The 22653-nt window shown below is 34.1% G+C and overlaps 1 protein-coding gene across 1 annotated transcript; it reads left to right on the top strand.

Annotated features, from left to right (window-relative positions):
• The first annotated feature begins 16276 nt into the window (after nt 1-16276).
• Nucleotides 16277-20638, top strand: LOC133865981 (receptor protein-tyrosine kinase CEPR1). The gene is made up of 2 exons (XM_062302525.1): nt 16277-18934; nt 19888-20638. The coding sequence occupies exons 1-2, from the start codon at nt 16444-16446 to the stop codon at nt 20274-20276; spliced, it is 2880 nt and encodes a 959-aa protein (XP_062158509.1). The 5' UTR covers nt 16277-16443; the 3' UTR covers nt 20277-20638.
• The last annotated feature ends 2015 nt before the right edge of the window (nt 20639-22653 follow it).

Consider the following 22653-nt stretch of genomic DNA (forward strand, 5'->3'; position numbering starts at 1 on the left):
TTCAATTTTGGTAATTAAGGCATTTATGACTTTTAAAATTTTTCATATCTTCTTAGCATATTTTAATTTTAAAGTCCTTGTTAAATATATTTTTACCATAATTTGGGCCTTATTAAAGTGTATTGGTGATAATTAAGGCCTTATTATAATTTTTTTTTCAGAAATATATATATATATTTTAATTGAGAGCCTTATTAAATTGGAGGCCTTAGGCGGCCGCCTAATCCGGCTAAGACTCCAGCCGGCCCTACTTTTGAGGGTCTTTGAGTTTAAATGCATTGTTTAACAACAATCGTTTAGCAATGACTTAAAAAAAAGTGTAGCACAAGATGTTTGTTTGTAACTGACAAAGTTTTTGAATTTTTTTATTTTTATGTAATCTATAAAATAGTTACGGGTACCTTAACATGTAAACATAAGTTTTTTGTTTTCTTCGTTTTGTTTTTCTATTTTAAAACAAAAATATTAACAAACAATTTAAAACACAAAGCATTCAAAAAGTATTATTCCCATGTTCAAAAGACATATGACAATTTCATAAACTGGATTGAGAAAATTTTTTCTAACTCATTTTAGAGAAAAATTTTGTTCATAATATTTTTGAATATAATATGCAAAAAAAGGATGTTAAAAAAAAAAAAAAAATATATATATATATATATATATATATATATATATATATATATATATATATATATATATATATATATATATATATATATATATATATTTTTATTTAATCTATAAAATAGTTACGGGTACCTTAACATGTAAACATAAGTTTTATTTATTAAAGTTTTTTGTTTTCTTCGTTTTGTTTTTTTTAATTATTATTTTAAAATAAAAAAATTCATAAACAAACAATTCAAAACACAGAACATTCAAAAAGTATTATTCCCATATTCAAAAGACACATGACAATTTCATAAACTAGATTGAAAAAATTTCTTCCAACTCATTTTAGAGAAAAACTTTGTCCATAATATTTTTGAATATAATATGCAAAAAAGGTATGTTAAAAAAATTTGAAAAAAAAAAAAAAAAAAAAAAAAAAAACTGAAAATTGAAACTTCATCCCCTATTGTATATCAATGGTAATTGTAGGGGTGAGTGTCGGTTCGGTTAATGGTGTTTTCGATTCGGTTAATTCACCGACTTCACTTCGACAACTTTTAATTTCGATATTTTTTGTTAAATCGGTTAAAAGACGACTGGTTAAGTCGATTAGCCTTTGAAGATTTCTCCGTTTTCTTCTTTCTATGACTAGTAAGATCAACTTGATTCAAAGGTTGTAGGATGCTCAAACCCGATATGACTCCACATGATTTGCTTGTGGCTGGGAAACTTGTGAGCAAGAGTATTTGTGTAGAGCTTCCCGTGTTTATTCTTTACAATCGGTTAAAAGTAGGTTATTCCTTACTCTGTAGTGTCGATTTGGTTCAATTCGGTTAACCAATTAAAAATAAAAATAAAAAATCACCTATATTGACTATCAAACTGAACCGAAAGTCGAAATAAAAATTTATACCGATTATCGAACCGAAATAAGTTGATAGAGGCGATAAGTGGTAGTCGGATATTTTGTCCACTCCTAGATAAGTGTATCTTTCACACTGTCTAACATAACTTTTAAAATAACCATTAAATTTAACTTAGTTTTTATTGAATTTTGATCTCATATGTGATTTTATTTGAGCAATTTGCTCAGATTTCTTGATTATATAATGAAAGGCATTTAATGCCATTTAATAAAAAATAAAAATTAAAAAATTAAAAAAAAAAACTTCTTGTATGGGGTTCTATCTTTATCTGTTGACACTTATTCATTTCAAATTAATGAATGTGGTTGTTGGACATATTCAATAGTTGCTGCCTTGGCAGCCCAAGAGATCAAACAAGAACCTAAATAATTTGCACAGCCCAATCTGAAGGAATCACAGAATCCATTTAATTTCAAAGAACCCGAAGTGTAATATAAACTGTAATGCAAATTCCTTTCAATTATCGAATTACTCTTCTCGCAGTCATTGGAATACCCTTAAAATTTAGGGTTTAATACCTTATTGAAACTTGAATTTTGAAAACTTTATTTTTTGGTAACTGAGTTTCAATTTGCATCACATATGGTACTTCAGTTTTGAGAAAAGACCGCATTGGTATTTCAGTCAAGTTTTCTGTCCAAAGCTAATGGCTCGCCACGTCACTGTCACTTAGCACCACTAAGAACACGATACATATCCCTTGCGACATGTCAGCACCCACATAATTACCAAATCACCCAAAAAAAAGTTAAAAAATAAAAAAATTACAAATTGTTTGGGTGATTTGGCAATTATGTGGGTACTGACATGTCGCAAGGAATAAGTGTCGTGTTTCTAGTGGTGTTAAGTGGCAGTAACGTGGCGGGTCGTTAGTTTTTGGACGGAAAACTTGATTGATGTAACAATTCGGTCTTTCCTAGAATTGATGTACTATCTGTGATGCAAATTAAAACTTAGATATCAAAAAATAAAGTTGACAAAACTCAGGTACTAATAACGTATTTAATCCTAAAATTTATTAATCAGTAATTAACTTGGAATGTCTATCATAATATTCCTGAGCTTATTTAATGAATAAATAACTCGAAGAGTTACATAAACCCCCTTATCAGGGAGCAATGCAACGGAAGATATGTTTCTCATTCCTCAACAATCAATAAATAACCACGCATCTATGTCACATAAAATGATAATCAAAGTAAAATAGTAGAGCATCATAACATAAATTTACGATAAAAGGATAACATTAAGGCCCCGTTTAGTTTGCGGAATAAACCCCTGGAATGGAATGGCTATTTTATAGGAATAACTATTATTTAGTTTGGTAGAGGTCTATTCCATGGAAACCTATTCCCTTTCGAAGAAGAATACCTATTCCACTAAAAAATGAGAGGAATAGCTATTCCTTGGGGTAAATATTACATTTTTCAAACAAAAAAAATTCATTTTTTTTTTCAAATCTTTCGTTTAAAAAAAGATAAGAGAAAAAAAAAAAAAAAAAAAAACTAAACCCCAAAGTGGCTGGGGGGACCCCCAAGGCGTTCAGGGGGGTGGTGCGACCACCCCTAGAGCAACTGGGACCGGCACCCCCATAGTCCATCGGGGGTGGTTGCGAGTACATTGGGGGTGCCCTGGCCACCCCCCAGTTTATTTTAATTTTAATGTAAGGTTTTTTTAGTAATTTTTTTTTTAATTCTGATTAAAATGTGTGAGTTATTACCAAACAAAAGAATAGGAATAGCCATTCCATTCCATCACATTCTATTTTCAAGAATAGCTATTCCTTTTCCTAATAGAATGACTATTCTGCAAACCAAACGAGACCTAAATATTTCGGTTATACACCAGTCATCAAATCTAGATCTAAAAATAAGTACTCATCTATTGTTTTTTTTTTTTTAATTAATTTTTTTTTTTTTATAACACCTCCTAATTCCTAACCAAGGTTAAGTTAGAGGCCTAGCCCAAGTGGATGGGCTTAGAGAATGTAAGCCCATTAATAAGATAGTGTAAGCCCATAGGATCCTCCATTTGCTCTTCTATTCGGATCTAGAGGGTAAGGATCCTCCCCTATAACATTTTTCTCATTTTATTAGGAAATTAAAAAAAAAAATAAGAAAAAAAAAAGAGATTGCATTATCGTTAAGCGGATGAAAACACAGTTAAGCAATAAATAAAAAATTTAATTTTAGATTTTTATATTTAATGATTAGATTGGCTTAATGGAATGATTAGCAGAATTAATACTATAGAAAATCGGATTGAATCTTCGCAAAGAATAATGTTAGAAGGAAGGCTCTTACTATTTTTTTTTTTGGATAATTGCACCATTGGTTCATGTGGTATGCTATAATTATTTTTCACTCCCTATGATTTAAAAAGTACATGAGAGGTCCTTGTGGTATGCAATAATTACAAATCGATCCCTGTCGTTAAATTCTGTTAAAATTTTTAACAGATTCCGTCAAATACTACGTCAGTGCCATGTGTCGCCATTTTATTGATGACACATGGCGCTGGACGACACATGGCACTGACATGCACATCTTAATAAAATAATATAAATTTATTAAAATATAAATAAATATACTTAATTTTTTTAAAAAAAAAAAAACAAAAAAAAAAAAAACAAAAAAGAAAAAGAAAAAATGGGGCAAGGGGGTGGCTGCCACCTCCTTGCCCCATTTTTTTTTTCTTTTTTTTTTTTTAAAAAAAATTAAGTATATTTATCTATATTTTAATAAATTTATATTATTTTATTAAGATGTGCATGTCAGCGCCACGTGTCGCCTTATTGGCGACACGTGGCGCTGACGTGGTATTTGACGAAATCTGTTAAAAATTTTAACAGAATTTGACGTCAGGGATCGATTTGTAATTATTGCATACCACAAGGACCTCCCATACACTTTTTAAACCATAGGGAGTGAAAAATAATTATGGCATACCACAAGGACCAACGGTGCAATTATCTCTTTTTTTTCTTTTTCTTTTTTCTTTTTTTTTTTTTTTGGCTCTAACTCTCGACTATGGTTTGATGACACTGGACAGTACTCAAATACGCAGCGTTTTACTCGTGTAGCAAAAGACACTTACCAACATGCACGTGAGCCCAATTCAACGATAATGGGCTTGGATCAATTTAAGAGAGTTAAGCCCATCTCAGCGAATGTAGGTTGTACTTTGCGGTTGCCTGCTGTAGTGCCGGTGACTTTGTGGCCCTTATGGACTAATGATATGTCATTGATATCCTCACTGGAAAAAAAAAACTAATAATAATAATAATTACACATATTTCCATAAAATTGCAACTCAATTGTTAATTTTAAAATCCTAAACTATAACTACAAATTGTATCAATATCTCTCTGAATTATTAAAAAATTTCAATGCCCCAAAAACTAAGGAAATGACAAAAATGATCCAATTTTTTAATAAGAAAAAAATGCCCTTATAAGTTTTTTTTAAAAAAAAAAAAACAAAAAAATGAAAAATGAGAAATGTTGAAAAAATACCAAAAAAAAGAGAGAAAAAAATGACTAAAATTAAAAAAAAAAATGTTTTTCTTGTTTTAAAATTCTAAAAATTGGAAAAAAAAAAAAAAAAAAAAAAAAAAAAAAACGGTTTTTTTTAGATTTTTTTAATATATATATAATTATATGAAGGGTATTTTTGTCATTTGGGGTACATTGACAATTATGTAGTAGTTTAAGAGAAATGTGTTTACTTTTCCCATAGTAATAATAATAAGAGTAATCCTAAACACATTCTCACACAATTGGATCCAAATTCATTCGTTATCTAGCGATCTATCCTAAATGTAATAGTAATTTTAAAAACAACGTCAAGAAGTGTTGGAATGAGAGTGTGAGTGTGTAGCATTACTTTAATAATAATAATAAGACAAAGTTTTCTTCCATAGGGGTGGCAGAACCACCTCCTAAATAGTCAGGAGTGCTTCGACCACCCCTGGCCATTTGAGGGTGGTCAGATATGGACAGGAGGTGGTTTGGCCACACCTAGGCCAGGCAAAGGAGGTGGCTGAACAACTCCCCTTGGTTTTTTTTTTTTTTTTTTTTTTAATTTTTTTAGTTTTTCTTTTCTCTTCTTTTTGAATTTATAAAGATATCTTTGTCCGATTGAAAATTCTTTAAGATTATTTTAATATTTTTTTTATCTTTTTAGTGGACTTGGGCAGACATTGGCTCAATCAGTAGTTTAAGATAGACATTATCAATTGAGTGATAATTTAAAGAAGACATATATATATATTAGCATTTACTAACGTGTCTACAATAATTAACCTTTTGCCACGTCACTAATTAGTGACATGTCAACAAATGGTACGTCACTAAAATATCCTAAACAACACTCCATTCTTCTTCGTTTTGTCTATATACAGCTTGTCTAACTTTTTTTTTCCTTTTTTTTTTTTTGAAGAAAAAATTTATTTTATTATTATTATTTTTTAAAATTCTCGACAAGATTGGAAGTTTATGACGTTTCCAACCAAATCTCACCATATTACCGTCTACATCAAAGTATATATATTGAGCCTCGACAAAGACCAAAATTGTGGGGCTGCAACACTATCACACGTGATGTTCATGTGAATGGAGGTTTGAATTATGGCAATAATAACGAATAACGTGGTAAATAGACCAATAATTACCGAGTTAATAAAACCCTTACATAATTGGACACTGATTTTTTTTTTTTTAATTGCCCTTCTATTTACATTTTTTTTTATCAAAGGAATAATAATTTCATTAATTATGGAATAAAAACTTGCTCGGCAAGTACAATGTCATAAATGAGAGAAGGCCGGGCATTCCCCAATCCAAAACCAAATTTGTAGAAGATAATAAAGAGGCCTTAGCCAACAAATGAGCGGCTTGATTAGCATCACGACCTACATGGTGAACTTTAGCCAGTGGTATAGCCCCCAGCTGAATCTGAGTGTCCCTCCAAGATGTGTCCAAAATTTGCTCAAACAGAGACGTTTTTCCTTTCGAAGAGCCGAAACTACAAGTAAGAAATCCCCTTAAAAAATCACCATTTGAAAGACCGTAGCCCCACACAATTCAACAGCTTTTCAAGTTGCTAGTGACTCCACAATAGCAGGATCCGTAATATGGGGTATAACCGTTGACATGGCCGCCAAAACAAAACCTTGTTCACCACGGAATACCATCCCGATCCTCATCCTTGATCCCTTTGGATCAAAAGACGTGTCCCAATTAGCCTTGATGAAGCTCGAAGGAGGAGGTTGCAAACCTGCCCCTTCTATTTACATGAACCGACTCTTTTCCGGTTCATTTAAACGAAAAAAGAATCTAAATTCTACATAGTTGATCTTTGTTTCCCACTTTGGAAATGCTCCCTAGCTTAATTAGCGTTGGATATCATGATCAACACTCTGAATAAATAACTATAAAATTGTTATTTTTATTGCAGTTGGATTTTACTATTCCTGCTTTGTTGTGTGCCCACTTACATTCTCTCTCTCGAGAGAGAGAGAGAGAGAGAGAGAGAGAGAGAGATTATATTTGAAATTATGATTAGGAGTAGACTCTCCTTAATTATTCTATCCCCTGTGAAAGAAAGAGAGAAGAATTTGACTTTCTAAAGAGCATCTTTGGAATTCTATCTTATATATACAAGTGATTATATATATAATGCAAGATTCAGGGAATGATTTGCCAAGATGTGCTGTGACGCGGCCCCTCGCAGCATGAAAGCTAATCCCATGCGTGTGTGGTTCTTCTTAATTACCCTCAAATTACACCTTTCAAATTCATTATTATTATTATTAATCTTTTTTTTTTGATATAATATTATTAATCTTTTTTAATTTGAGTGTTGTCAAGCATTTAATACACCACTAAAGCTTTAATTACAAATTCTTTACAAACTCACGTTGCAATTCACATAATATTTATTATGTCAATGTGACAGTTCAGGTAACACTTATTATTTTTACAAACTGACGTGACAATTTGTGATACTTACCACGTCGGTCAGTAAATTGAGAAGTAAACTTGACACCCATTTCTATACCAACGAACTATTGGATTTTTTTAATTTTTTTTTAAACATCTAAAAGTTGGTTGGAACTGTCGATCACGTCAATATTAAAGGATAAAAATTTAGTTTCTAACATCAGTTTTCTATAAAATATGGAATGCCACATGAGTTTAATAAATAAAAAAAAATATGAGTAATGCTAAAAGTTAAATTTTTATTCTAAAATTATCTTACAATGTTGCCGTCGATAGTAATTCTAGCCAACTCTTAGATCGGTCATTTAAAATAAAAAATTTAAGAATTGATTAAAACTGACATCGTTACGATAATACTGTGAAATAAAAATGTGATATATAATGCTATTAAAAAATTACAGTAAAAGTTATAAGAGACCAAGTTTTTTTTTTTTTTTTTTTTTTTTGGTTTTCTCTTAATTATTTGGAGTGGAAATTAGGCCATTAGCCATGAGCTAATTGGTTGACAATTTGTCATAAAAGTAGAAGAACAGTTTTGGCAGAATGCACTTGCAATCGTGGAGCATGGGTTGGGGCATCCAAAAGAAAATGTCGGTAAATAAAGCAAAAGCAGCTTACAAGGACTGGCCATGTCAGATTTAGAGCAAATTCCAAGTTGCCAAATCAATTCCCAGTACTTTTTGAGGAGTGGGCATCTTTGCTTTGGACTTCATCATTGAGCACTCCATTCCAACAAGATTCCCATTAATTATAATCCCAATACTACTTTTCACCATGAAAATTCATAATTATCATCTCTAATTTTTCATTATTTTTATAATTACACTCTTAAATTTTAAAAGCTTTCAATTTCGTATATTCGACTTTAATTTTTTTCAATTTTACTGATCCGTTTAAATTTTTCGTTAAATCAGTCAAAATTTTTAAAATAACACTTTTTTTTTCTTTTTAAAAAACAAAATATATATTAAAAAAAATTAAAGATTAATGCATCGGTATTTTTTCAAATTCCGATAAATTTTAACCAACACATAAATCTTTACAATTTTTTTTTAAAAAAAATAAGGGATATTTTATGAATTTTTACACCTCTTCATTAGGATTTAACGAAAAATTCTAACAGAATGGTAAAATTGAAAAGAATTAAAAGATGAATACACTAAATTGTCACTTTCAAAGTTTATGGGCATAATTGTAAAAATAATAAAAGATCAAAGGTGGTAAGTGAATTTTTCCTTAAAATAAATAAACATTATTATTATTTATTTATAATATTCACTGATGGATTAAGAAAGACAAGTTTAATTTGTTTTTTCAAAAAAATGACGTATTAACAATATGAAAGTTGAAAGTTGAATGAACAAATACTTTTATTCTTGGATTTTTCTTTCCTTTTTTATTTATTCCGATGTAACTAAAAAAGAAAACAATTCACCCCATTTCTACTATAATAAAACATGCATCCAGAAAGTTGTGGGACCAACAGGAATAGATACTGAATTCCCTGCCCAAGCAACCAAACTCATAAATAGTTGTTTTTGCATTTTCTCTTCTCACGTGTGTTACACATGCCATGTGAGGAAGAAATACAAAAAATTATTTTTATCTTATAATTATTTTATAATACTATGTGATAATCTAAACTAATCTTTGAATGAGTCATTATTAAAAAAAAAAAAAAAAAAAAAAAAAAAAAAAAAAACTATCTAAAATTTTTTAACCGCCACGTCAGTATTATGAGATAATAATGTAATTTCTAGTATTACTAGTGCAAAACATAGAAAATGAGTACGTATTTTCTTACCATTGGCGAAATCATTGTAAAAAATGTTCAATAATAAGGCTAATTTTAAAATTAGCACTACAAGAAATCTTCGAAGCAATCCAAATGTGGAACATTGGAACTACAAGTGAATGTCTCCGATGATCGGAGCAAAATTCCAATTCAAAAAAAAAAAAAAAAAAAAAAATAGTCATGTTGATTGCTAGGACAATAGTAAGGGAATCTCCTTCTAAGCAAAGAGAGTTATAGCCAAATAGGGAAGCACAATTCCTATGCTCACATCGCAAGACTTGAATATAGTTTTTTGATTTAATTCGTTATTTGCTTTATTTTTAGTGCATATTATGTAATTCGATGGGCCGCTTCTAACCTCGTGTTTGGAAGCATTTTCTTATGATCTCTCATCCTCTTTTCCTTCGGATCAATAATATGGAAAAGACCTCCTCCTGTACCCCCTTCTCTTTATTGGCTTTATTTTATTTTATTTTTTATTTTAAAAAAGAAGAAGAAAAGCAAGATTCACTGCCAGCAGGGAAGCATGAGCTTCTCCAGCATTGACATCTACCAAAGGGAGTCTTTTGGAAACAACTGAGATGAAATTTCCACAGGATTAATCACGAAGCACTGCAGCTGATATTATGCCAAGAAGCTTGCGGGACGGAGACTCAAAACAGGATTATTGGGATCCCAAGCCATCAGATAGGATATGGCAGCTAGTAGCGGTGATTTGCTTTAAGGGTGCGTTTGGTATTGCAATTTTATAAATAAAAAGTGTGATTTTAAATCAAATCATAAAAATTTGATCGTTTGGAATTGCGTTTTTTTAAAAAAAAATTGCGAAATCAAAACGTAGAAAATCACATGCAATAAGGTGCTTTTTTGAAAACGCACAATTTTAAAGGTTAAACTGCAAATTTAAAGATCAAACTGCAATTTTACAAACCACTTAATTGGGTTTTTCTAGAATCTATCTATCCAAGAGAGCTGTTTGAATAAACCCACCAATGTTGGAGAAGGTAGGAAAAGCATTCCACGCAATATTCCAAAGCAGGTGTTTAAGCCTTTGCTAGAGTTTTAAGCTCCAAAGACCATCCCAATCAGGTGTTTTGGATGAAGATTTCTTGTGCAAACTTGATGGTAAAGTTGCCATAAAGAGAAGGGCCCCAAATCCACTTGTCAAGGGAAGGCCTTTGAGAGAGATGGATGTTCAAAATTTGTTGCACATTGGTGTTATAAAAAAGATGGCGCAGCAGAGATATATTCCAGCTTCTATCATAAGGAATGATAAGGTCAACAATGAGCATATTTGGAGGGAAGTTGAGAGCAGGTTTTGGGGTTGGTCTGAAAGAAGGAAAAGTTGGGATTCAGGGAAATGACAAGATATTGACGTTCAACCTAGAGGTGAAATAACCGTCAACTAACCGCTAATCATATAACCGCAAAACCGTTAAAAACGCTTTAAAAACAACTAACCGCAAACCGTCCTATTGGGGTGGTTAGCGATTTTTACAAAAGCAGTATAACCGCTAACCGCCTTTATAAATATATATTATATATTTTTACATAAAACGAGATAGTATTAATTAGCAAGACGCATAGCCCATTCGTATCTTTAAGCTCTTTCAGCTAGAGCCAGGTGTAATCACATTTCTCACACATGCCTGGACTGCTTGTTGACCATTGCTGTCTCGCACTACTCCTCTCATGACTCATTTGCTAGACTGATACCACACATCTTTATCCTTCCTATAGCGTCCTTCATGCCCTTCCTTCCTGATAAGTCTTGAAATATTGTATTCAAGATCCCTTCATTTACATTTGTTATACCTAGTTTGTGTTGTAAATATAACGTTTTATTGTAGTTTTGTGTTTTGTTTTATTTTCAGGTCTTAATTGAAATATAGTTCAAAACACCTGAATTAAAACTGAAAATACATCAAGGGCGATTTGGTCATTTTCAAAGTTCAAAGTTGCTCATGCCAAGTGAAAAATCGGCTAAGACAAATCGATCGATCGAATCATCAGTCGAAGAAAAATCGATCGTGCGAGATGCGATCGATCGAGACAGGGCAACCACGAATGCGATCGAGCGAAATGCGATCAATCGACTTTATAATCGATCGATCGATCGAATTTGAATATTTTCGGAACAATCTGGAACAATGTTGACATGTCACTCTTCCTTGATATTTTAAATATCTTAGATATTTTCTAGATATTTTTAGATATTTTCAAAATATCTTAGATATTTCCAATATCTCTTATCTTATCTCTTCTTTAGATATTATTTTGTAAATCTCTTCCTCTATAAATAGAGAGCAACATGAGAGGTAGAGGGCATGCATCTTTTGGAGGTTCTATTTTCTCAGGTGTATCTTCTTAGTTAATGTTAATGCTTTTCATTTCCTTTTGTAATCTGAATCTTCTTAGATTAATATAGTGTTCTTAGTTTATTTAAATCTTGTTTTCTTTACTGTTTTCTTTTACGTTTAGATTAGTTTACTTCATGTCAAGCTAAACCCTTTCTTAGGGTTTTGATCAAATCTTTTCCAAAAGCTATGGAGTGTTCTTGATGTTCTTGAGTTTTTCTTAATATGTTTGATGATTATGTAAGGCTAGAGGATTTCAAAACTCATGCTAAAAAGTTGTCTTCAATATTTCAATCCATTTATTCATGAAAAAAAGTTATACTTGTCTATGAGTTTTCTTGATTTCTTGAATAAAACCAACGTTCTTGAAAGAGAACGATGTTTTTTGCAATGGTTCTTTTTGACATGATAAGTGTTTACTTATTAGAGTTACCTTATAGGATATGTCAAGGAGCACCGGTGTTTTCATACCTTTGGTAGTATAAAACATCTTTCCATTGTAGTTTAATCTTTACATGGAATAGATCGGTGTGAAACTAAAATATCTTATCATTGTGGCCTAACTAGAGTTTTCACGTATTGTGTATGCTTATTAGGGGTGTACAAACGGTTATAACCGGCAGTTATTAGCTAAAACCGCTAACCGCTTAGCGGTTATTTCATTTTATCAACCGCTAACCGCCTAGGCGGAGGCGGTTATTTTTATAACCGCCGGTTAGCGGTTATTGCCTTAATAAACGGCGGTTTTAAAACCGTTTTTGAATTCCGGTTTTGGGCCAGGTTTAGACCGGTTTTTGGGCCAGGTTTAGAGTCTTTAGACTGGTTTTGGGCTATGTTTACATTAGTTTTGGGCCAGGTTTACACGGTTTTGGGCCAATTTTTGTACAAATTTTAATTTTTTCAAGAAAAAAATTTAATATTTTTTGGACCTTTTGCCCTTTGGTACAAAATTAACAAATCTAAATACAAAATTACAATCCAAAACACAAAGACACAAACAAATAAAATTCCCTTCTTCTCCAAAAGCTCGATCAAACCCTAAATCCCTAATATTCAAAGCAATCCCCCAATAAAAAACTAGAACGAAACCACTAAAATCGAATTCAGATAAGGCACACGAATGAAACAAAAAATCAAAGAAAAAAAAAAATGCCGGATCTTATTGACCCTGAGAGAGACCGAGTTGAGGACCTGGCGACCGGTTTCTGACTCAAAACCCCGGTTTCCTAACCCACCAAACTACTCTCAGGTGAGTTGTCAGCTCTGTGAGCAACCCACGTGTTACCATGAACCACGTCCCTGAAGCTACATATGGAGCTGCAAGAAGACCCTAGCTTAACGACGGCGTTTTTTGATGGGTCGTGTACTTGGCGGAAAGGTCCGAACGGCACTGGAGAGTGGAGGCCGGAGGGGAGAAGAGAGAGGAGGCGAGACTCACGAGAGACTGAGCGACGCCGCGATAGGACGAGCAGCGCAAGCCGCAAGGTGAGGTGAGGACTGTCTGCGACACAGTGTCTGGACTGAGGAGAGGAAAACCAAAAATGAAATGAAGAGGCGATCCAAGTAAACTGTAAAAGCATCCAACCCTAAACCTAACCTAAAATATGAATTTATATCATCTCAAAAACAGCATCGTTTTGGGCATTCAGCAACGCCCAAAACGGCGCCCCTCGCCCCAGTCCCGACTCCCAGGTTTTTTATTTATTTTTTAAAATATATATATATATATATATATATATATATATATATATATATATATATATATATATATATATATATATATATATATATATATATGTATATATAAGCAGTTAGCGGTTATTAACTGCTTTTTCCAAACCCTATAACCGCTAACCACCTCCGCCTAGGCGGTTATAACCGCTTTTAAGCAGTTATAAGCAGTTACCGGTTTTAAAGCGGTTATAGCCACTCCGTTTATACACCCCTAATGCTTATTAGGATGTTTTATAGAGTAGTAAGCTTGGGAGCATTAATCACCCCACACCTTTTGTAGTGTAAACGTTTTTCAATTATAGACTAATCTTTACGTGGAATTGTTTAATGTGAAACTAGGTGCTTTATGATTACGTCTTAACGAAAGTATTTTCATGTCGAGGCTGTCGTAATGGTTGACGCCCATTACGCGCTCATATCATGTATATTAGGAAGATCCGTATAGAATTTAAGCATTTCATTGGTTTATGATTAGATGCGATCATTACCCTAAGTTTTCTTTTAAGTTTATTTTCATTTTCCACTTTCCTTTACTTTACTCGTTGTAGCTTCAATTCTACAACATTTACTTTTATTTGCAAAATTAAGTTAAATACGCTCTTTAAGTATCCCGTTACGCAAAACAACCCACAATCTCTGTGGTTCGATAACCCTTACTATAGTACAATTGATTCGTACTATTGCGAAGTGGTAAAACTTATAAATTTAAAATCCACGTACGGAGTCGTCTAGACTCGAGCGTACCACTTCCCTATGCTATGCAATAGTCATCTTCTTCATTCCTTATGATGTGCACCTTTACCCATTACATAAGTCATATGCGAGAACTGCAGCTTTATGACATTCTCGTCGTCCTTATCTGTTGAGGGATTCTACTTGCTAAAGAGGTTCCCTATTCCTTGGTATATCTTTTTTTTTTGAATTCAACATTTGAAATAAATATATTTTTGTCATTCTTTTTTTCTATTCCCATCCCATCAAATAAATCCATCCTTCAATATTCTCTCCTCCAAAGAAACTCGATCTTTTTCTTCAGCTCATTTTCTAGTACTTTCAGAAGCTCATCTACTTCTTCTACAGCCTTCTCATGTTCTTTCTTTTTGCCCCAACAAGTTCATTTAGAAAAAAAAAAAAAAACAAAAAACAAAAAAACAAAAAAACAAAAAAACCAAAAGCGGTTTGCTGTTAAAAATAACTGCTAACCGACGGTTATTAAGTAACTGTTAGGCGGTTAGCAGTTTTGGCCAATAATCGTTAACCGCAACTGCATTTTTAGCCTTAGACTTCAATCCAGAGGAGACTACCCAACAAGCCCCTCTTTCTATTAAAGATAAAATCCCATGATCTACAATAAAAGACATCAAAACTTTGTATTAATTAGTGGCAATAAACTCAAAAGTAATTAAGTTTGTATGGGAGATCTTTCATGTAACATACACCAATTCTCCTATAAATAGGAGAATTGGGTCTTGTAAATCTCATCAAGAGAAATAAGAGCATAATGTGATTCTTTAGACTTTATCTTATAGACGTAGGTCATAGACCGAACCATATAAAAAAATTTATGTCTATTTTATTATTTCGCTTTAATTTTCTTTATATTATCTTATCTTTGGCTTTCCATCACCTTCCTATGCTTAAGAATTCATTTCCACAACCAAGAAGCATCAGCTTTGATGGGGGCTTCTAAGAAATGGACAGATCTCAAGTATTTTGCTTTTAAGGTGCCCACCCAAAACACAAACTGATTAGTTAGCATTTTCCAACCCAGCTTGGCTAGAAGGGAGCCACCCCTTAGTTTTAATGTTAGGCTTTTGTTTATTAATTAATAAATATAACAAGTAAATTTGATTACAGGAAGAATTTGGTCAAATATGATTTTTTAGTCAACTCCTACGGTCAATCCTAACGGAATGGCTTAACTTCAACAAAAATGATAATTAGATGTATCAAAATATCACACCTGTGACCCGTCAGTTCATGTTGCTCAATCAACGATACTAGTAGTAGTTAGTTTTTACATTTTCCTAGACGTACATGCACTATAATAAATTCGTTTTCCAAATGACGTGTCACAATTGTACATAATTTATTATTTTAAAAAGTGTCACTATCTCGTAGGATTGTAACACATCATTTGGAGAGCAAATTTTAGAGAGAAATTTGGAAAAATTTAGCATTTTTCAACTAGTACAAGGTGATACAGCTTTATTTTATTTTTATTTTTATTTTTATTTATTGGAGATGATATAGCTTTTATGTATGCTAAGCATGCAAAACAAAATATCCAACTTCATAGCAAGTATTCGTATCAAAAATCGTACACATTAGGACGACATGCTAAAAACAAAAAAAATTATGGACACATGTACAAACGAAATAGACATTCCAATAATATCTGTATTTAAAATGATTCTTGCACAACAACCTTATATAATAGTTCCATAATTCTACTTATATAAGGTGTGACTTATGTGAATGGGACCTATCAAATAAATCTCACCCCATATAAATAAAATTGTATAATTATTATGTAAAGTTGTCATGCAAAAAGCATTTTTCAAATGGTAATAAGGAATAATTAGTACACAATTAATAGATGAAAAAAAAGAGTTTTGCAAGAAGCTTTTCCGAATGATAATTGATGGTCAACAGAAACGAGGCTGAGTTGTGGCCATCCATCAGAAAGAGATTGAGATCACATCAAGGTTGAACGGTGATTAGGATCAGATGCAGATTAAAGACACACGTCCTATCAGTATAAAGCTATTTTCATTGATGTTCTATTCTCTACATATATGTTAGTGGAGTATAAACATAAAGCCTCTTTATGCAAAGATTGCCACCTCTCTCTCTCTATCTCTCTCTCTCTCTCTCTGATCAGTACTACTGCACCCAATGATCCCCTCAATCATTCCACTTATATACTTCTTCTCTTCCTCATTTCCTTCCTTGCAACAACCACCATAACACCCTCAACCTCCCTCTCTCTCTCTCTCTCTCTCTCTCTCTCAAATGGCTTGCCAGTACCACGTGATCTTACTTATTGGGTTACTTTTGTCACTCTCTTGTCTTTCTGATCAAGCAATCAATACCAACCAGTCTCATTTTTTCGCCCTCATGAAAAAGTCCGTCTCAGGGAAATTCTTGTCTGATTGGGATGTCTCAGGAGGGAAGCCTGTCTGCAACTTCACCGGAGTTTCTTGCGACGATCAAGGCTATGTCGTCAAGCTTGATGTCTCCGGGTGGTTACTTTCTGGTAAATTCCCGGCAGACGTATGCTCTTATCTGCCAAAGCTACGGGTGCTCAGTCTCAGCAGCAACAAATTCAGCGGCGACTTTCCTGCCAGCGTCGTCAACTGCGCCTTCCTGGAGGAGCTTAACACGAGTCGCCTGAATCAATCAGGGCAGCTTCCTGATTTCTCGCCGATGAAATCTCTACGAATACTTGATTTGTCGTACAACTTATTTAACGGCAGCTTCCCCATGTCAGTAACTAACCTTACCAATCTGGAGGTGCTTGCCTTCAACGAAGACCAGGGCTTCAACTTATGGCAACTCCCGGAGAATATTTCCAGGCTGACAAAGCTAAAATCTATGGTCTTGACAACATGCATGGTGTACGGTCGGATTCCTGCGGCAATAGGAAACATGACATCACTTGTTGATCTTGAATTGAGCGGAAATTACTTGGTGGGTGAAATTCCAAAAGAGATTGGATTGCTCAAGAACTTGCAACAGCTTGAGCTTTACTATAACATGCTCGTCGGCAATATACCGGAGGAGCTTGGAAATCTTACAGAGCTCGCAGACATTGACATATCAGTCAACAGGTTGACGGGAAACATCCCGGAGTCACTTTGTCGGCTTCCCAAGCTCAGTGTCCTCCAGCTTTACAACAACAGCCTTACAGGGGAAATCCCAGGTGCGATTGTAAACTCAACAACCTTGACCATTTTGTCACTTTACGCCAACAATCTGACAGGACATGTTCCACAAAACCTCGGCCAATTGTCACCGATGATTGTTCTAGACGTTTCAGAAAACAATCTGTGGGGTCCGTTGCCCGCAAAAGTTTGCAATGGAGGTAAATTGGAATACTTCCTTGTTCTTCAAAACATGTTCTCTGGAAACTTGCCTGACAGTTATGCAAACTGCATGCCTCTTCTACGGTTTCGTGTTAGCCATAACCGTTTGGAGGGCTCCATACATGAAGGGCTGCTAAGTCTTCCACATGTCTCAATCATTGACTTGGGCTACAATTTTTTCACTGGTACCCTTGCCAACACAATCGAAAAGGCCCACAATTTGTCTGAACTATTCATACAGAACAACAGGATTTCAGGTGTTCTGCCTCCAGGAATCTCTAGAGCAATCAATCTGGTGAAGATTGATCTTAGCAATAATCTTCTGTCTGGCCCAATACCCTCTGAAATTGGAAATTTGAGAAAGCTAAATTTGCTGCTGCTACAAAGCAACAAGCTCACATCTTCCATCCCCGACACACTTTCATGGCTAAGATCTCTCAATGTTCTTGATCTCTCCAACAACCAATTGACAGGAAGAATCCCAGAAAGCCTCTCTGAATTGTTACCAAACTCCATCAACTTCTCAAACAATCGGCTTTCTGGTCCAATTCCTCTCTCTTTGATAAAAGGAGGGTTGGTAGAAAGCTTCTCTGGCAACCCAGGTCTCTGTATGTCAGTCTATGTTAACTCATCGGATAAAAGCTTCCCCAGTTGTTCAAAGACTTACAACCGGACGAAACTAAACTCCATCTGGGCAATTGTAATCTCAGTTGTTCTCATCGTTCTTGGAGCCATCCTTTTCCTGAAGCGTCGGTTTAGCCAAGAAAAATCTGCTATAGAACATGATGAGACCATGTCTTCATCCTTGTTCTCATATGATGTAAAAAGCTTCCATCGAATAAGTTTCGACCAACGTGAGATCTTTGAAGCCATGGTTGAAAAGAACATAGTCGGGCACGGAGGATCCGGGACAGTGTACAAGATTGAGATGAGCAGTGGGGAAGTTGTTGCAGTGAAAAGGTTGTGGAGTCGAAAAACAAAGGAAACAGCTTCAGAGGAGGAAGATCAGCCGTGTACAAACAAGGCGTTGAAAACAGAGGTGGATACTCTTGGAAGTATAAGGCACAAAAACATAGTGAAATTGTACAGCTACTTCTCAAGCTTGGATTGCAGCCTGCTGGTTTATGAGTTTATGCCAAACGGTAACCTTTGGGATGCTCTTCACAAAGGGCGTATCGATTTGGAATGGCCTATTCGCCATCAGATTGCGCTGGGGATTGCACAGGGTTTGGCATACCTCCACCATGATCTATTGCCTCCTATCATTCACAGAGACATCAAGTCAACCAATATCCTTCTAGATGTCAATAACCAGCCCAAGGTTGCAGATTTTGGCGTAGCCAAGGTTTTACAAGCAAGAGGAGGGAAGGATTCAAGCACTACAGTAACTGCAGGCACTTATGGTTACATGGCCCCAGGTAATTTACTAATTCAATATTTAATAAGTATGATATTAAAATGTTTCTCTTTTTTTCTTTTTTTCTGTACCATGAGAATTCATTACTGATTTACAGAACATACTGTTGTATTTTCAATGTCTTTTTGTTAGCAGTTGCAAATAGAAGCTTGTCTTTTCTTTATCTAAAACACATATTTTACTTTTTTGATTAGTTACTTTTAGGCAAACAATATAGCTTATCTATTCTTTTTTGGAAAAAATGCAAAATCAGTCATGTAGTTTACCTGATTTGTAATTAGCTCTCTATGTTATCAAAATGAACTCAAAAATCTCTGAGATATGTCAGAAAAACAATTTTTACTCCTTACAGTCAAATCCCGTTCAATGATATAATAGATTTTGTTAGTGTGACATGTCAAAGCCAATAAAATTGTGACACGTGTCCTACTTAAATCATATCATACTAACGAAATCTGTTAAGTTAGTTGAAGGAATTTGATTATAAAGAGTAAATTATTTTTTTGACGTATATAACTTAGGAACGGACCTTTGAGTTCATTTTGATACAACATGAAACTAATTGCAAATCACGTAAACCACATGGACTGATTTTACTGTCGCTTTCATTTCTCTCTATTCTCTCTTGATGGTTAGAGAAAACAATAAAAAGAAAATATTGGAAAATTAATAATATTTAAAGAACATAGAGAATGGAATAGAAAATCTTTCGAAGTTTGTATTAAAAGAGTAGTAGATAAAGTCGAAAATTGTGCTTTTTGATTAGCTAAAATGTGTAACATTGGTGCTGGAGATGCTCTAATGGAATAGAAGTTTAACTCGAATATTCTGAAAGCATCTTGACACACAGAAATCCTTAATTAATTTGAGTACTTCCAATGTTGTACTACTTGTATATAATCACTAAAAGTTTCATTAAATTTAACCGATATTGTTTAATTTGGTGGCATGCAGAATATGCATATTCGGCTGAAGCAACAACCAAGTGTGATGTGTACAGTTTTGGAGTAGTTCTAACGGAGCTGATAACTGGGAAGAAGCCAGTGGAGCCAGAGTTTGGAGAGGGCAAGGACATCACATATTGGGTCAGAAACAAAGTGGACACCAAAGAAGCCATGGAGGTCTTAGACAAGCGATTGTCAGGGCAATCCAAGGATGAGATGATCCAGGTTCTCCGAATCGCCATCCGTTGCACCTACAAGGCCCCAGCCCTTCGCCCAACCATGAAGGAGGTTGTCCAGTTGCTGATTGACGCCGACCCCCGCAGAGTCGATTCTTGCAAGTCGTCAAACAAGACCAAAGACACATCAAATAATGTCGCCAAAACAAAGAACCCCATTTGAGTTATGATTGCATGAAGAAGATTAATGCAAGGTTTGAGGTGAACTAGCTAGTATGGCATATATATCTTAATTACTCTGATAAAGAGCAACTTAATTAACTCTGATACTGTCCTTGTAATTCTAAACAAAAGTAGTTTTTGTAGATACTGCTGTCCTTCTTCTTTATCTTCTCCTTTCGAGTAACGAACGTCCGTCTGTCCGTCCGTCCACAACGCTCTTACAATTTGTTGACACGTATCAGCATATATGTCGTTGGTGCGACGTTGTAGACCAATTAGTTGCGAGTGTAGAGCATTATTCCTTTTTCTTTTTCTCTCTTTGTAAGGATCAGCTGAAGAATGAATACAACTGCTTTAAAATAACGCACAAGTACTGAAATAATTGTCTAGCTTTTGAGAATTGTTTTCTTCCTCTTTTATTTCATGAGACTGATCCGAAAAAAAAGAGACAAATAAAAGCAAATATATTGGTCGGGGGGGTGGAAGGTTGTGATTGGGAAGGGGCATCTTTCTGCATCAAAGTGGCTACAGATTCAGAATATAAAACTAAAGCATGATTCGCATGTGGAGTCCCCACTTGAAGGAAGCTATCCATATTGGAAAAGATAGATGGGGGCCTGACCGATGAATTAGCAGCATCTTTGTATCCATCTAAGAGTTAGGGACAAGGGAGAAAGCAGTGAACTTTTCATCTTCTTCTTCTTTTTCTTCTCTTTTTCTGTTTCTGCCTTTTCTGTGGGGTTGTGATTGTTTTGTTGGAATTAATGGATGTGTAAGGATGGAAAGGCACCACCTTCTTTCACCGTAGATAGTGATCCATGAGCCTCCACTTTAGAAGTTGGAAAACTCTTTTTTGATCAAAGCTGGTGTGAATGAGACATAGGATTCTTTGTTTGTCTACAATAATGCATTTCAACTATACATATATATTATAATTAGTTTAATGCTAGTTTAATATATAGCTAGGTCCTCACATTGTTCAAAACATTAAGTACGAATAGTGTAATGATCCAAGAAAAAGTACTAGTCACATCTGTTCTATCACTTTAAAATAATTAGTCAATTTAGAACTTTCTTAGAATAATTTATAAAGCCCGGTCAGTTTCATTTAGTAATTAAGCAATGTGGGACTTAACACTTATGACTATCTTTATAAACTATCCACTCTATATAAGCTTACTCATATCTTTCCAATATGAGACTGAAATGTTACATATAGAGTCTAAGTGATGCATTCCAAGCTTCTCTCTAGTTTACAGAAAAAGAAGCTCTCCCATTCACTAAGTGAGAGTTTTCCTCTTCTCAAGTGGGAGCCTCCTCCTCCTTCGCTCTCTACTTTCTCCCCCTTGCTAGCCCCCGGTGGTAGAAATTGGGGTCAGGAAGGGGAGGGCATGGCCCTTCCCAAGCCCAAAAAAAAATTAATTATTTTCTTTTTGCACCCCCACTTTCTTTCTTTTCTCTACAACTACAAGCAAAAAATGCAAAAGCCTAGAAGACACATAGTATGGAGGACTAAAGCATGGGGGAGATTAGGTATTCGTTAAATCATGTCAAGATATGGTTATATATAGGTTAACCCTGGCCTTAACCCGACTTATTTAATTAAACATGTCAGATTTCACAATCTTAACTCACTATTTTTTTTTGTTTTTAGATTTATATCAAGTTAGCAGGTCATATCAAAAATTGACAACCTAGGTTTTCCCAAGCTACTAGAGAAAGAAAGATTGCTCAATACAAAAAATGGAGGGAGGTGGATGAAGAGATGATATGTGTTTTTCAATAGAAATGAAGATAATGTAGAAAGAGAGGTACACTGGGTTGACGAGAGATTTCTCAATCGTGGGTTTTTCAGCCATTCAGTGTTGAGGATTCTCTGGAGCTTTTGTGAAAAGTTTAATGAATGGGTTTATTCTTATAGGAAATGAATAGTTATTCCTTAAAAAAAAAAAAAAATATATCCTGTAGAATACTTATTCTTGGGACTAAAAAACTTACCAAATCATAGAATAGTTATTCCGGATATAAATAGTAATTATTCCATTACAAGAGTTCATTCTACCCACTAAACGTACCCTTATTCTAATTTATCCTCTATATATATAAAGGTGTAAACAAATTCTGTGACAAGAGCATTCAAAAATAATTCAGAATCATTAAAAGGAAAAATTCTTGAGTATTTTTCTAGTGGATTCCATGGATCTCTTTGCGTTAACTTGCAGGAGTTTCTAGTCATTGGTCATGGTAAGATTCTTCTTCTTCCCTAGCTTTCTTTTTAAGCATTTCGAATTTCCTTCGATAACAAAGTCATGCAGACAATATAGAGTTCAAAAGCTCAACCGGTAGTCAATCATGCGTATAGTTTGTACTTTTTCTCG

This window comes from Alnus glutinosa, chromosome 4 (genome assembly GCF_958979055.1).
Source record: "Alnus glutinosa chromosome 4, dhAlnGlut1.1, whole genome shotgun sequence".
Taxonomy (NCBI): domain Eukaryota; kingdom Viridiplantae; phylum Streptophyta; class Magnoliopsida; order Fagales; family Betulaceae; genus Alnus; species Alnus glutinosa.